This window comes from Vulpes lagopus, chromosome 12, assembly GCF_018345385.1.
Source record: "Vulpes lagopus strain Blue_001 chromosome 12, ASM1834538v1, whole genome shotgun sequence".
In the NCBI taxonomy this organism is placed as follows: domain Eukaryota; kingdom Metazoa; phylum Chordata; class Mammalia; order Carnivora; family Canidae; genus Vulpes; species Vulpes lagopus.
In genome coordinates this window covers 57,582,843-57,595,486 of record NC_054835.1, presented here as the reverse complement: position 1 = coordinate 57,595,486, position 12,644 = coordinate 57,582,843, and the positions used below count along the sequence as shown (strand labels likewise).

The 12,644-nt window shown below is 49.1% G+C and overlaps 1 protein-coding gene across 4 annotated transcripts in view; it reads left to right on the top strand.

Annotated features, from left to right (window-relative positions):
- The window catches only part of CYTH1 (cytohesin 1), a 78,850-nt gene that overhangs the window by 53,863 nt on the left and 12,343 nt on the right, over positions 1-12,644 (top strand). For 3 of the 4 annotated variants that reach the window (XM_041724803.1, XM_041724806.1, XM_041724805.1), the window contains exons 2-9: positions 4,402-4,484; positions 5,849-5,913; positions 7,498-7,564; positions 7,906-8,024; positions 8,300-8,380; positions 9,512-9,624; positions 10,783-10,931; positions 11,333-11,445. In XM_041724803.1, the coding sequence (XP_041580737.1) occupies positions 4,402-4,484; positions 5,849-5,913; positions 7,498-7,564; positions 7,906-8,024; positions 8,300-8,380; positions 9,512-9,624; positions 10,783-10,931; positions 11,333-11,445 (790 nt within the window). The remainder of the gene's footprint in view (positions 1-4,401; positions 4,485-5,848; positions 5,914-7,497; positions 7,565-7,905; positions 8,025-8,299; positions 8,381-9,511; positions 9,625-10,782; positions 10,932-11,332; positions 11,446-12,644) is intronic. The other variant, XM_041724802.1, reaches the window with a different exon arrangement.

Sequence of the window (12,644 nt, the reverse complement as noted above, 5' to 3'; positions counted from 1 at the left end):
AAGAATGCAGTAGTACCTTCATGTATTTTTTTTAAAGCAAGTATTCAGGAGTTCATAGGCCCCATCTCTCTGTTCCCCACCCACTCCCCAGAAGCAGCCGCTAATAATTAATTTTTTCTGGCTTTTATCTTCTGGTAGGTGCTGCCAAGTGCATATTAATGTTCTCATCCCACTGATGATTTTATCAAAGAGATGGTCTCTTGACCACTTCCACTTCACATTTTCCTCCTTTTCACTCTCTCCCTGTCCATTTTTGATGGCTTACCAGTTTTTGCTTCGTTTTCACTTTAGGAACTTCCATACACATATTTACAACATCATTTTCATGTTCATTGATCTGTTCTGTCTGTCCCTGCTTTTTTGTAAGTGGGTGCCGTAGGGACCCCCGTCCCTCTGGCCTTCGCCATCGATGACGCATGATTTAAAGTAGCCTTCATGCTTTGTTCACAGATTGACTGGAAAAGTTGACCACTACACAGCACCATTACAAGGATGTGCTTGCTGCTCAGCTGGGAGCCTCTCCCGGGAGCTGCTCCCAGCACTAAGGTCCAGGGGACTCTGCTTTCTTGCCTTCCGCTGAGGGCTGCCCGCCCGGCTGGCTCCTGATTCCTTTTAGTGTTTGTTTCTCTATTTCCAGTGATGCTTTCTGTTCTGTTGAGAGGAAGCCCTGTGGTGCCTTCACACACTGGAAATACTTCTCAGCTGCCTTGCCAGTCCTCCTCTGGGATGAACTGTTTGCAGCCTGTCGGTGGGCTTCCTGCTCTGATCTGGGCTTTCTGTCCACGCACGAGAGCAGAGCGCGTGTCCTCCGTGGGCTCCCGGGGCTGCACCACCCTCGCCCCCTTGTGCACGGCTTCCTCCTCCTGAACGAGCACGGGAGATAAACTGAGTCCTGTGGCTGAAATGATTCTGTCTTGTCCTCCACATTGAGAATGAATTCTAGGGTCAAAATCATGTTTATTTAGACCTCGAAAGCCCCTCCCCCGTCTCACAGTGTCTGCTGTTACACCGGCCACCTCCTTTCTCTTCCTGCTCTCATGGAGGTTGTAGGATCACCTGGAATCCTCCAACTTCTGAATTTTTACAGTGAATGTGCCTCTGAGTGAGTCCACTTCTGCTTCTATCTTAAGTCTTGTTGCTCTTTATTCTGCAGGAGTGCCTCACCTTTATCTTTTCATCTGTTTTTGACTTGGCGGGGGGTGGGGGGCGCGGAGGCCGGAGGACAAAAATATGTTTAATTTCCAGGAGTGTATTGTTTAATTGTCCCTTTTTCAGAGTTTTCTGTTCTTTTGAAGTTTTCCTTTGTTCTGCTCCACGGGTTTTCTGTTCCCTGCCTTGCTGCTTCTCATTTGGTCTGTAGGCTCGGCCATCTCTGTGGGTGTAAGAAAGGCGCGGTGGACAGGTTAAATGGGAGCTCCGTGGGGTGGGGTGGGGTGGGGTGGGGGCGTGTGTGCAGCGAGGCTGTGCTTTAGTCTGGCTGGACTGAACCTGCTTCGCTGTAGGGCAATCCCAGGTCTCCCAGCCTAGCTGCTCTGCTCAGTTCTTTTGTTTGGCCTCAGGTAAATACACATTCAGAGCCTTTGGTGTGTCAGGCACTGTGCTGGGCACTGCAGACGTGGCAGTGATAGGTGCACGAGGCCCCCACTGCCGTGGAGTTTGCCTTCCAGGAGGAGGAGTTGGCACTCTGCTTCTCTGCCCCAGAAGTTTGTTGAAATCATTTTTGCCAGCGGCCCTGCTTCCTGTACTTGACATGGTAGGTTGATAGCTTTTTAAAAAATTCCTCTACTGTTTCTACAATAGTATCTTGGAAGGTAGAGGATCGGCAGCACATTCTGAGTTTATAACACAGAAACTATAGATTGTGACCCTCTAGACAAATGGCCGTGTGTGATTGTGATCCCAGACTGGTTGGGTGCTGAGGTTCTCGCAAGAAAGCAACCACAGAGATTTTCCAATCTGGAATGAGAAACATTGGCTTCCCGGGGCACACAGCAATCTAGAGATGTAAATTTTCTACATGCTGGGTCTGTTTTTCATCAGCCTCATTCCGAGGGCCTTAATCTTACCTCTGCTCAGTTAGGGACCCGTTGATCTGATTAAGCCGACTCTGTGGCTTCAAAACCAAAGCCTGATTATTCTCCCCTATGGAACAGCTATTAAAAATGAACTATTACCTCAAATTTTCAACACCGTGTTATATTAGAATGAACATTTGTCTTCTAGAACCTCAGGAAATTATTTCTTAAAGCGATCTTCTAGTCTTCATGGACTAGAAATTCTTCTCTGTGAAATCCAGAAAAACCAGAATTAATTCCTTCAGGTGTGCTTTTCTTGAGAATGGAGTCTGCATTGGGAGAGTCTGTGTTGTTTCTCAGGGTGGTGTTCACTCTAACTGAGCTGATTTGTCCCCAGTCCAGCACTGGTGACTGTTCCCTCGGAGTTCCCCGGGATGTGGTGAGGTCACTCCTGGAAGGTGACCTGGACTGGAATCCCCCAGCCTCTGACATGGGTGCTTCCTTACTGTAGGACTCAGTGAATTAGTTAGGCTGTGACATCACAGCCATTGTGAAGAACATGAAGGGTGAGATTGAAAATGTCAGTGGATGTCACACAAAGAAGGTGCGTTTCTGGTACTGTTGTGTATGGAGAAGATCGGGTCGAGGTAGCAAATGCGTTCTGTAGTGTGTCTTGGGGAAGTTTAAGACACTTTTCAAGAGAAGATTGGGGGGGAACATTGGGGCACTTGGGTGGCTCAGTCGGTTGAGTGTCCAACTCTTGGTCTCAGCTCAGATCTTGATCTCAGTGTTGTGGGTTCAGGCCCCACGTCCAGCTCCGTGCTGGGTGTGCAGCCTACTTAAAAAAAAAAAAAAGCCACCTTCCCTAAGGGAGGTAATTCACCTGTGCTGTAGACATCACTGTTGTCAGTTGTTTCTACCCTCTTTTATTGTCTTCCATGAATTGTATGAAATACTTGGGGAAAGTCTCCAAGTGCAATAAAGTCTCAGTGAGAAAGGGAGTCACGGGTCCAAGCTTGTAGGCAGAGCTGTTGTTGTTCCAGCTCCGTGCTGTCCAGTAGAAATATAGTAAGAGGGGCCCGGGTGGCTCAGCGGTTGAGCCTCTGCCTTCTGCCCAGGGTGTGATACCGGGGTCCTGGCATCGAGTCCTGCATCGGGCTCCCTGCAGGGAGCCTGCTTCTCCCTCTGCCTGTGTCCCTGCCTCTCTCTGTGTCTCTCATGAATAAATATATCTTTTTTTAAAAAAAAAAAGAAAGAAATATAGTAAGAGTCACAAAATGCAGCGTTACTTCCCATGGCCCAAGTGACATCAGCTGAGATAGTATATTTTATTTATCAAGTAATGAGTTTAATGTGTGATCAGTATAAAATATTCAGGAGCTATGTTACCTTTTCATGTAGAGTCTGGCAGGTATTTTACACACATAGTCCATCTCGAACTGGTCTAGTCACATCTCAGGTGCTTAGTAGCCACCTGTGGCCTGTGCCGCGAGGTGCGGTTCTAACTTGTCCAGGCGCCACCCGGGTGGAGAAGCATCCCTGTGTCAGGCCACATGGGTGCCTTTTGCTCTTGCCCCGAAGGAAACAGGAGCCAAGGCTCTGCGGCTCCCGCGTTCCCCGCTGGACTCTGTCCTTACGGCGGCCTGCGGAGCGCGTGGAGCCTTGGGCCGAGGGGCTGCCTGGGGCAGGGCGCCCCTGCTTGCTCCTGGTGGGTTGGAGCCAGGATTCGAACCCCGGTTTTCCCGACCCCCTGCCTTTCCCCAGCACATTCGGAAGGGTCCTGCGAGGGGGCTTCTGTCCAAGCCCCTGTGCGTGTCGGGGGAGGAAGTGTTGCGTGGGGAGAACTGGGAACTCAGGGACTCTGAGGAGGAGAGCGCAGGAAAACACAGCGGGAGGCGTGCAAAGCCTGGGGGATGTCTCCGTCACCCCGTCCTCAGAGTTAAGCGCTCAGGTGGGGCGTCTCCTTCTGGACTTGCCCCCCTGCGCGTGTGTAGTCTGTCCCCTCCCCACTTACGGGTATCGTGGACGTGGTTGTGGATCGGGGTGGGCCCAGTGCGGGGGCCTCCAGTGTCCCCGCCGCAAGGGCTGAGGATGGCCAGGCTCGGCTGACAGTCCCCTTTTATCCCTGGCCAACCTCATTTGACCTCAGGCTGCCTTTTCTCTCTTGTTTCCATGGCAAGTGCGCCTTCAGCAGAGCTTTTCTCTGAGAGCAGGGCGCTTGCTTCCTTTGGTGAAGCTGATGGAGAACAGGAGCCAGAGCTGTCCCCATTTCCAAAATGGGCTTCTAGTTTCTTCCGTGGTGTCCTTGTCCTTTTGTGGTCTCCGGAGTCTGTTTATTTCTGGTGAGAGAAAGCTTTCTTAGTAACATTTCCCTCCTTTCTTGCAGTTCCCAGTGACCTGACGGCAGAGGAGCGTCAGGAACTGGAGAATATCCGGCGGAGAAAGCAGGAGCTGCTGGCCGACATTCAGGTAGGAGGTCACAGCAGGGACGCCCGCCCTGTCCTTTACAGAGAGGCGCCTTCTGAGCTGACCCCGCCCCAGCTCTGAGGACAGTGGAGTCATGCGGGTCTCACCGGTGAGAAGATGGAATCCTAGGTCGGGTGGTCGTGAACCCTCCCCTAGCTGGTCAGTTGTCACAACTAGGTGACCCGGGCCCTCTGACTCCCAGGCGGGGTTCTCACTACCGAGTGGGGTGTGGGTGAGGGCTCAGGGGCTTGGAACACGGACTTCGGGTGAAGCTGGACCCACGTCCGGTCCTGGCTCTCGGCCCCTTGCTGGAGGAGCGATCTCAGATAAAAGGAATCGGGTCCTTTGAACATCAGTTCCTTCAGCTGTAAGATGACGAGTGAAAGCACCTGTTGATGGGTTGATGGCATCAGGGGTAAATGAGGCCCTGTTCCTACAGGACTTAGCGTCTCTGCTCGTCCCTGTGAGATATTTAAGCAGCAGGCGCTGTTTCATCAGTGTTTCTGAGATCCTTTGTGGAGCTGTGAAGCTTTGTAGGACAGAAGTCATAGAAGCCATTGGTTGGATTATTTTAGCCCTTAGGGCAGCCGATGTTATTCTTGTAGAATTCTTTGTAAAACATTTGGGAGCTCGGGGCTGGGGAGAGGAGGGCAGGAACCTACTCTGGGACCCCAAAGCTGCAGAGAGTGGAAAGGGAAAGACTTGCTGTGCTGTTGACTTCAGTATAATTTGATCACTTGCCCTAATCCTTTGATTCCTCTTTGGTGAATGCTAGGAAATCTTAGCAGTTCTTCACCCCAGGCCCCCTCCGCCGTGACTGTGACCCTCCATTCTGAGGGTGGGCCTTACCCATGAAAGGGGCTGAGGAGAGGCAGGAGCTCGGGTTACCATTCCCCTTGCCAGCCGCTTGGCGGCAGTGTTGGCCCGGCCCAGCCCAGCCCAGGCACCGCGGCCGGGCAGGCTGGGCGTGTGTCCTTCCTCCTGAGCCTTCTCACACTGGCTTAGCGAGCTACAGGGATGCTCCGATCCACTGTCGCAGCGCAGCCATCTCAGTGAAAAAATACGTATTTTACATGGTGTGTATGATTATAAGTTTCTTCCCTAGACTGTGATCCTTGAGGTCAGGAGCTATCTTTCTCACCTGTGTATTCCTCGGAATGTTTACTATCCGGTAGGACCTCAACAAATATTTGTTAAACAGATGAATTTTCTGGAATGTTAAAGACTTTTTTTCTGGTTTGCCTTATTTTGTTTCGTTTTGCTTTGCTTTATCTTGTTTTTGCTTGGAGGGAGTTCTGTGAGCTGTTAGAGGGGCTCCTCTCGCTTGCATCGGCCCCCCTGGTAATTCTGGATTATCTGTTTTGTAGAGGCTCAAGGATGAGATAGCAGAGGTAGCTAATGAAATTGAAAACCTCGGGTCCACAGAAGAAAGGTGAGTTCGCCCAGCTGCCGGCTGCGTATTGTGGCTGGGGCCTCCCGAGCTCCCGGCCTGTGCTTGCAGCATGTGGCCAGGGAAGTGTGCTTTCTGCCCTCAGTCCCTAGCAAGCACGCATGGCTCTGTGTTTCCTGTCCTCCCCTCTTTCATATCATTGCAGACATCAAAGCAGAAAACTCTGAAGGCCCCCAGAGCCTGGAACAGCCCTTAAACGACTGTGTGACCTGGTGTTTCTTCCCTTTGCTGTCCACTGTGTTTGCATTTTAGAGTTTGTGCTTTTCCTTAGTGTCAAAAGCTTAATGCTGCTCGCACCATTTCTGAAGGCTGGAGCGCCCAGTGTTTCTGGGTGCAGATGCCACAGGGGGCTCGCCGTGTGCCTCCCCTGCGCTTGGGAGCAGAGCTTGGACGTGGCATTCTAGTGCAACACTGTGAGAAGCGCTTGCAGGTTAATGGCATGAGCGTCAGTGACCTCCAGAGTTTAGTTTTGAATGGGGTTCCCAGACCGTTTTCTAAGTACTTAATGCACTAACTGGGCTGTTTCTAACTCACTACATGTCTGTATTTTTGTAAGCCTAAGTCCCCTGTCTGGCTTCCTAAGACCATTTGAGTTTGTTATTTTAAGCGGGTATGGGCGGTGCCTTTAGGGCTTAGTGAAGCCAGGCGGTCTGCGGAGAATGGCCAGCTCATCACTGCCGGGCTCCGTATTGTCAGTTTGGGATTACAGCCTTTTTACCTTACATTTTTAAAAATTGTAGCTTTAAAACAGTGAATACATTGGAGTTTAATCAAACTTTAAAGCTTCTGTGCTTAAAGATACTATGAAAAGAAACAGGTAAGCCACAGACAAGGAGAAACATTTGCAATAGTGTGTCTGAAAAAGGACTTGCATCCAGAACACATGTGACTCAGTGATAAGGCCCAGACTGAGAGTGGGCCCAGGGTCCCTGGTGTCGGTGAGTGCCGGTGCTCGGGAGCGGCACTTTCTTGTCATGTGACACACGCGCCCGTGCCATGGCCAGCAGTTCTGTGCCCAGGTGTTCACTTGGGAGAGATGAAAGTACGCCCAGGGAAAGAATGTGCAGTGGTGCTTATGGCATTCTCACTTCTCCCCGCCCCAGCTGTAGGCGGCTGGAATGCCAGCCGGTGGGCACGGGGCGGGCTGGTCGAGGTCACAGGCCGGTCACTCACATGTCACTCACACAGCATATCCTTGCTGGGTGGTAAAAACGTTCTGCATCTGGTTGTGGTGATAGCTGCATAACTCCATAAGCTTATTAAAAATCGTTCAAGTATACAATTAAGATGGGCATATTGTTATGATATGTACGTGATACCTTAATAAAGTTTTTTTTTTTTAATCATGTTAAAAGAGAAGCATGGAGTAAAAGGAACAAACAAACCTGGGGAGGGGATCAGGCTTTCAGCTGACCTTCCACACTTAGACCTAAGTACACCTGTGCTTCCCTGATAGCAGTTTCAAAAATCTCTACAAGTCCGTGGGTGCAAGCGGGAATGATACTAGGCTTTCACAGCTTCCTGACTGCCTGGAGTACTAACATGGCTGTGGTGGTTGTTTTACAGGAAAAACATGCAGAGGAACAAACAGGTAGCCATGGGCAGGAAAAAATTTAACATGGACCCTAAAAAGGTGAGTGGAGAGGGTGCTACTGGGGGCCTTAGGCTTTAAATAAGGTGAAAGATTTATACGATCTGAAGAGAAACCAGAGTATTCGGGCTTTAAGATGGGACGTCTGCAACGCTCAGATGGAGCCCAGTAGTGCCCGTCACAGCTTCCTGCCCTTCTGTGGAGCACACGTCCCAGTGTCACGTCCTCTGCCCTGGCTCCTCAGCTGGGACTCCCCTAACCCTTCATGTCCATTGCTGAGTATTTATTAGATACTTGCTGTGTGTCCTTCCTCTGCCCTTTCCCCTCCTTTCTAGAGGTTTCTAGGGTGTGAGTGTCATCGGCAACCTTGATGTCTCTTCTAGGGGATCCAATTCTTAATAGAGAATGACCTGCTGAAGAATACCTGTGAAGACATCGCCCAGTTCTTGTACAAAGGGGAAGGCCTCAACAAAACCGCCATTGGTGACTACCTGGGGGAGAGGTAAGGCCTCAGGAGAAAGGAGCGGGTTGTCAGGAGTTCCGGTGTGCTCCAAGTCCCCAAAGAGAGCGCTGTCCTCGGGCAGCTGGGTTCTGTCCTCAGTTGGTGCTGAGGGGGGCTGTACTGGCAAACGGTGCCTGGTGGGGACCTCGCCGTGTATGGAGTGTGTGGGGCTGCGGGACTCGGCTTGGAGAGTGCCTGGCTGGGGCTGGAAGCTTGGATTCTCAGGCTCAGTTTCTGACTTCCACCCCCACCCCCATCTTTGTTTTTCTTGCTAGAGACGAGTTTAATATCCAGGTTCTTCATGCATTTGTGGAGTTACATGAGTTCACTGACCTTAACCTTGTCCAGGCACTACGGTGAGTGTGTTTGGGGATGGTGCCCTGGGAGGTGGGAGAGGCACATCTCTGTGCCAGGTCTGTCCTATGTGGCGTTTTGGTGAAGGGATGTCTCTGGAGGCCCGTGTTGAGCATCCTTAAGTATGTTGTATGTTGAAGGAAAGTGGCCTAAGAGCCTGTGGCCGAGAGGACTGGATGGTTAACGAGAACTGAATAACAACCCCCATCCTGAAGGCAAATTTCACAAAACTCTTCCTCATGTCTTTTAATAGGAAATTTCATTGGGAAATTGGTGTATGTTTAAATTTGGAAATTTTTTCTAGTTTTCAGTGTAGAAAACCCTTTAATCCTCTGCCCTAGAATAGGAATTCAGTAGCTGTTCACTTCATTTTAGGAAAGTAAATTTACATTTTTTACTAAATCTTTTTTCTTTTTTTTTTAAGATTTATTTATTTGAGAGTGCAGGCACACACACATGCAAAGGCAGGTGAGGGGCAGAGGCAGAGGAAATGAGAGTCCCAAGCAGACTCCACACTTAGCATGGAGCCATAGGCAGGGCTCGATCTCATGACACATGAGCCAAAACCAAGAGTCAGATCCAACCAACTGAGCCATCCATGTGCCCCCATTTTTACAAAATCTTTGGAGACATTGTCCTCCAGTGTCCTGGCTGCTGGGGGCTGTCAACAGCACCATCTTTTGTGTTGCTATTTGGGTAGGTGAAAATAATGCACAATGAGACCTATTGGCCATGGTCCCTCTTTGACTTAAAGGGATCAATTGTGAATGCTTTGATAGAAAATCTTCTTTTTCCACCACCTCATCTTATTTTCCAGAGATGAGAGCTCATGAACGTGAGCATTATTTCTATTTCAGTCTTGTATATTAATCTGAAGAGGAGAATCATTCTGTTATACAGGAAAATCTTAATTTTTCACTTTCTCTTAAGCACTTTACCTTCGACTAAGAGAACAGTGATGTAGAACTGTAGTTTGCACCCGCTAAGAGCTGCGGGAGCAGAAGCCCAATGCCAGTGGGTCCCCCTTTTGCACTTTCGTATTAAAATCGATGGGAAATGTAACAACCATTCCTGGAGAAGGGAGTGGTGTCCCTGAGCCCCAGCCCAGTAACATACCTGTCCTCACCACTCAGGCAGTTCCTGTGGAGCTTCCGGCTACCGGGAGAGGCCCAGAAGATTGACCGGATGATGGAGGCATTTGCACAGCGCTACTGCCAGTGTAATAATGGGGTGTTCCAGTCCACAGGTAGGGCAGCCGTGTGCCCCACTGATGGCCAGCATTTCCCACGAAAGTCTCTCTCGGCGCTAGATAGTTTCCAGAACAACAGGGCCTGGGTTCATGCCAAGAACAGTGATTTAAGTGGTAGTTATAATAGTAAAATGTTGGGAATGATCCAGAAGTCCAGGGAGTAGGAATAAGGGGGTGGGAATGTAAGTTGTAGTAGCTGTTAGGCAATGTGCAACTATTAATAATCCTGTCCTTCATCTCTGTGGCTTACTCGTTTTACAACTAGAATTCTGAAAAGTACAGCATAGGAGGTACAGTCGGTGATACTGTAGTAACGCCGAGTGATGATGGGTGGTGGGCTCATTTATGGTGGTGAGCACGGAGTAATGTATGAGGTGGTTGAGGCAACATGTATACACCTGAAACTAACGTCATGTTGTGTGTCTACCATACTTGAATTTAAAAAAGAATTTCGGGCAGCCCAGGTGGCTCAGCGATTTGGTGCCGCCTTCAGTCCAGGGCCTGATCCTGGGGACCTGGGATCGAGTCCCACGTCGGGCTCCCTGCATGGAGCCTGCTTCTCTCTCTGCCTGTGTCTCTGTCTCTGTCTCTCTCTATCTCTCTGTCTCTCATGAATAAATAAATAAAATCTTAAAAAATAATAAAATAAAGAATTTATAAAACAAAAAATTTGTATTTAAGAGGAGGCTTTATTGACATGAGGAAAATGCTGATAAGGTTAGCAAAAAAGCAGGATCAAAACTATGTTTCTGCTTTGATTCCAGTTTTGTTAGAGTGTGCATCTGTGAGATGCATTTGTGATGTGCTGCACTGGGCACATTTGTGTAAGGAAACAAAATAAGTCATTAGCAGGTAGAGGGATCATAGGTATTTGGTATGTTCTTTTTTACACATTGTGTCGTTCTCCAGGTTGCCTGCTGCGTTCTCCTTTTGCAATCTGAAAAATAATCACCTTTAAGTCTTGAATACTTGATGCACTTATTTGTGCCTGGACCTCTTTAGTCAGCAGCAGTCAGTAGTGTGCATTTAGAAGGCATCCCGATGCGTGGATTTGTCTCATCCTTTTGAGAGCATGGCTTTTAGTTTGATTTCATGGGACATTTCTTGGTCCTTCTGGCCAGATGTTTCTGATCCTCTTTTTGCTTTTCTCTTTAGACACTTGTTACGTCCTCTCATTTGCCATCATCATGTTGAACACCAGCCTGCACAACCCCAATGTCAAGGATAAGCCCACTGTGGAAAGGTTCATCGCCATGAATCGTGGCATCAATGATGGGGGGGACCTGCCCGAGGAGCTGCTCCGGGTGAGCGCACTCTAGCCCAGGTGGTGGTGAACATGGGACAAGAGTGAGACATATGGCCCACCCATGGTCTGCTCATAAAATTTATTTAATTATATAAAGTCCATTAAGAAAGTAGTCATGAGGCCCAGCAAGGGAATCAGGAGGGGAAAGTGGTTTATAAGTCTGAAACAAAGTGTGAGAGGAAGTCAGGCTGCTTTCTTTTCTTTCTTAATTATCCATTAGGCATCTTATTCATTTTGTCTCTGCGAGCTGCCCGAAGGCAGAACTGGTCCTGTTCTTCTGTTCGCAGTGCCTGACAAATCATGGCACATAACCTGTGCTTACTGAATGAATGAAGAGAAAGGGGAGGGAGAAGAGATGTTTCTAGAACCAGAGACATGCAATGTCGTCTTTTATCCCAGAATCTGTATGAGAGCATAAAAAACGAACCCTTTAAAATCCCAGAAGATGATGGGAATGACCTCACTCACACTTTCTTCAATCCAGACCGGGAAGGCTGGCTATTGAAACTCGGTAAGTAACGCACTCTGGTCAGGGCTCCTGATGCAGAAACAGAAAGAAAGGATGCGTGCGTGCACTCGCACATCCATGCGCTGTGGGAAAGTGGGGTTGGTGACAGGAGGCACTATGGAGAGACTCTGGGATGAACTGCTAGTGTTCTGGTGAGATCCACCTCCACAGTTAGTGCCCCGCGGCATATACAGATACTGCTGGGTGCAGACTCACTCTGCATAAACACTGCTCCCATGGGTTCACACTGCACATTTTTACTCTGCAGTTGATTAGCCAGGTTTCATTTCAAGGCGGTTCCCCGAGAACCTGGTCCTGGTCCTTTCTCTGCCCTCTTCGTCCCTGGGAGGGTGGCCAGCCGTGTCCATCTCTCTACTTCCCATCACACAGATTTATATCTGGCGCTCCCGCCCCCCACCCCAGTGCATCATCACTTCCTTCTGCATCTGGCTCCCCACAGGCAGTATGCATGGCAAACCTGAGCCCTTGGCTGCAATGCGACCCACAGCGCTCTTACTCATTCTCGGGCAGTGGTTCCCCACCCCACCCCCAACCTCTTTTCCAATCCGAATCAGCCACTTTGATGATTTTGTTCATTCAGAAAAAAAAAAAATATATATATATATATATTCCTCTTCCCTCGGCCAAAAGTGAGCTTATGTTGCTGAAATTTGTAATCATGCCTTGTATGGAGGTGATAGAGTAACCAAAAGAAACGTTTGTGCCCATGTGTGATTATTTCATTAATTATTCCAAAACACAGAGAGCCCCTGGACATAATCGGCACTTTTTTGGCCCTGGGGGGAGAATACGTTCCTCTTTTCTTCTGCCTTGGCCTTTTGATGCATGGGTTCCCTAATTACCAGGAGGTGCTCCCCCTCTACCATTTCAGCGACTAGTCCTGGTGAAATTGGTCGTTGCTCTCTTGGCTGTGACTGACACCCCTGAGAAGTGCTGAAATGGAATCTTAAATTTCTGACCAGTTCAGGTAGCAGTAGGATTTATAATTCCTTTAAAGAGCGTAGCCCAAGACCTTGGGTTTCTATATAATTATTTCATAAATTCTCCTGAAAACACCACTTCTCCAATCGGGGTTTTGGCCATCTCTTGAGTTGGCCGACATTTCTCACGTCTCTAAGCCAGTAGAATCTTTGAAGCGAAGGTTCTAAAATGGCCAACCCCAGAGACAGCCGTCCTGCTCCA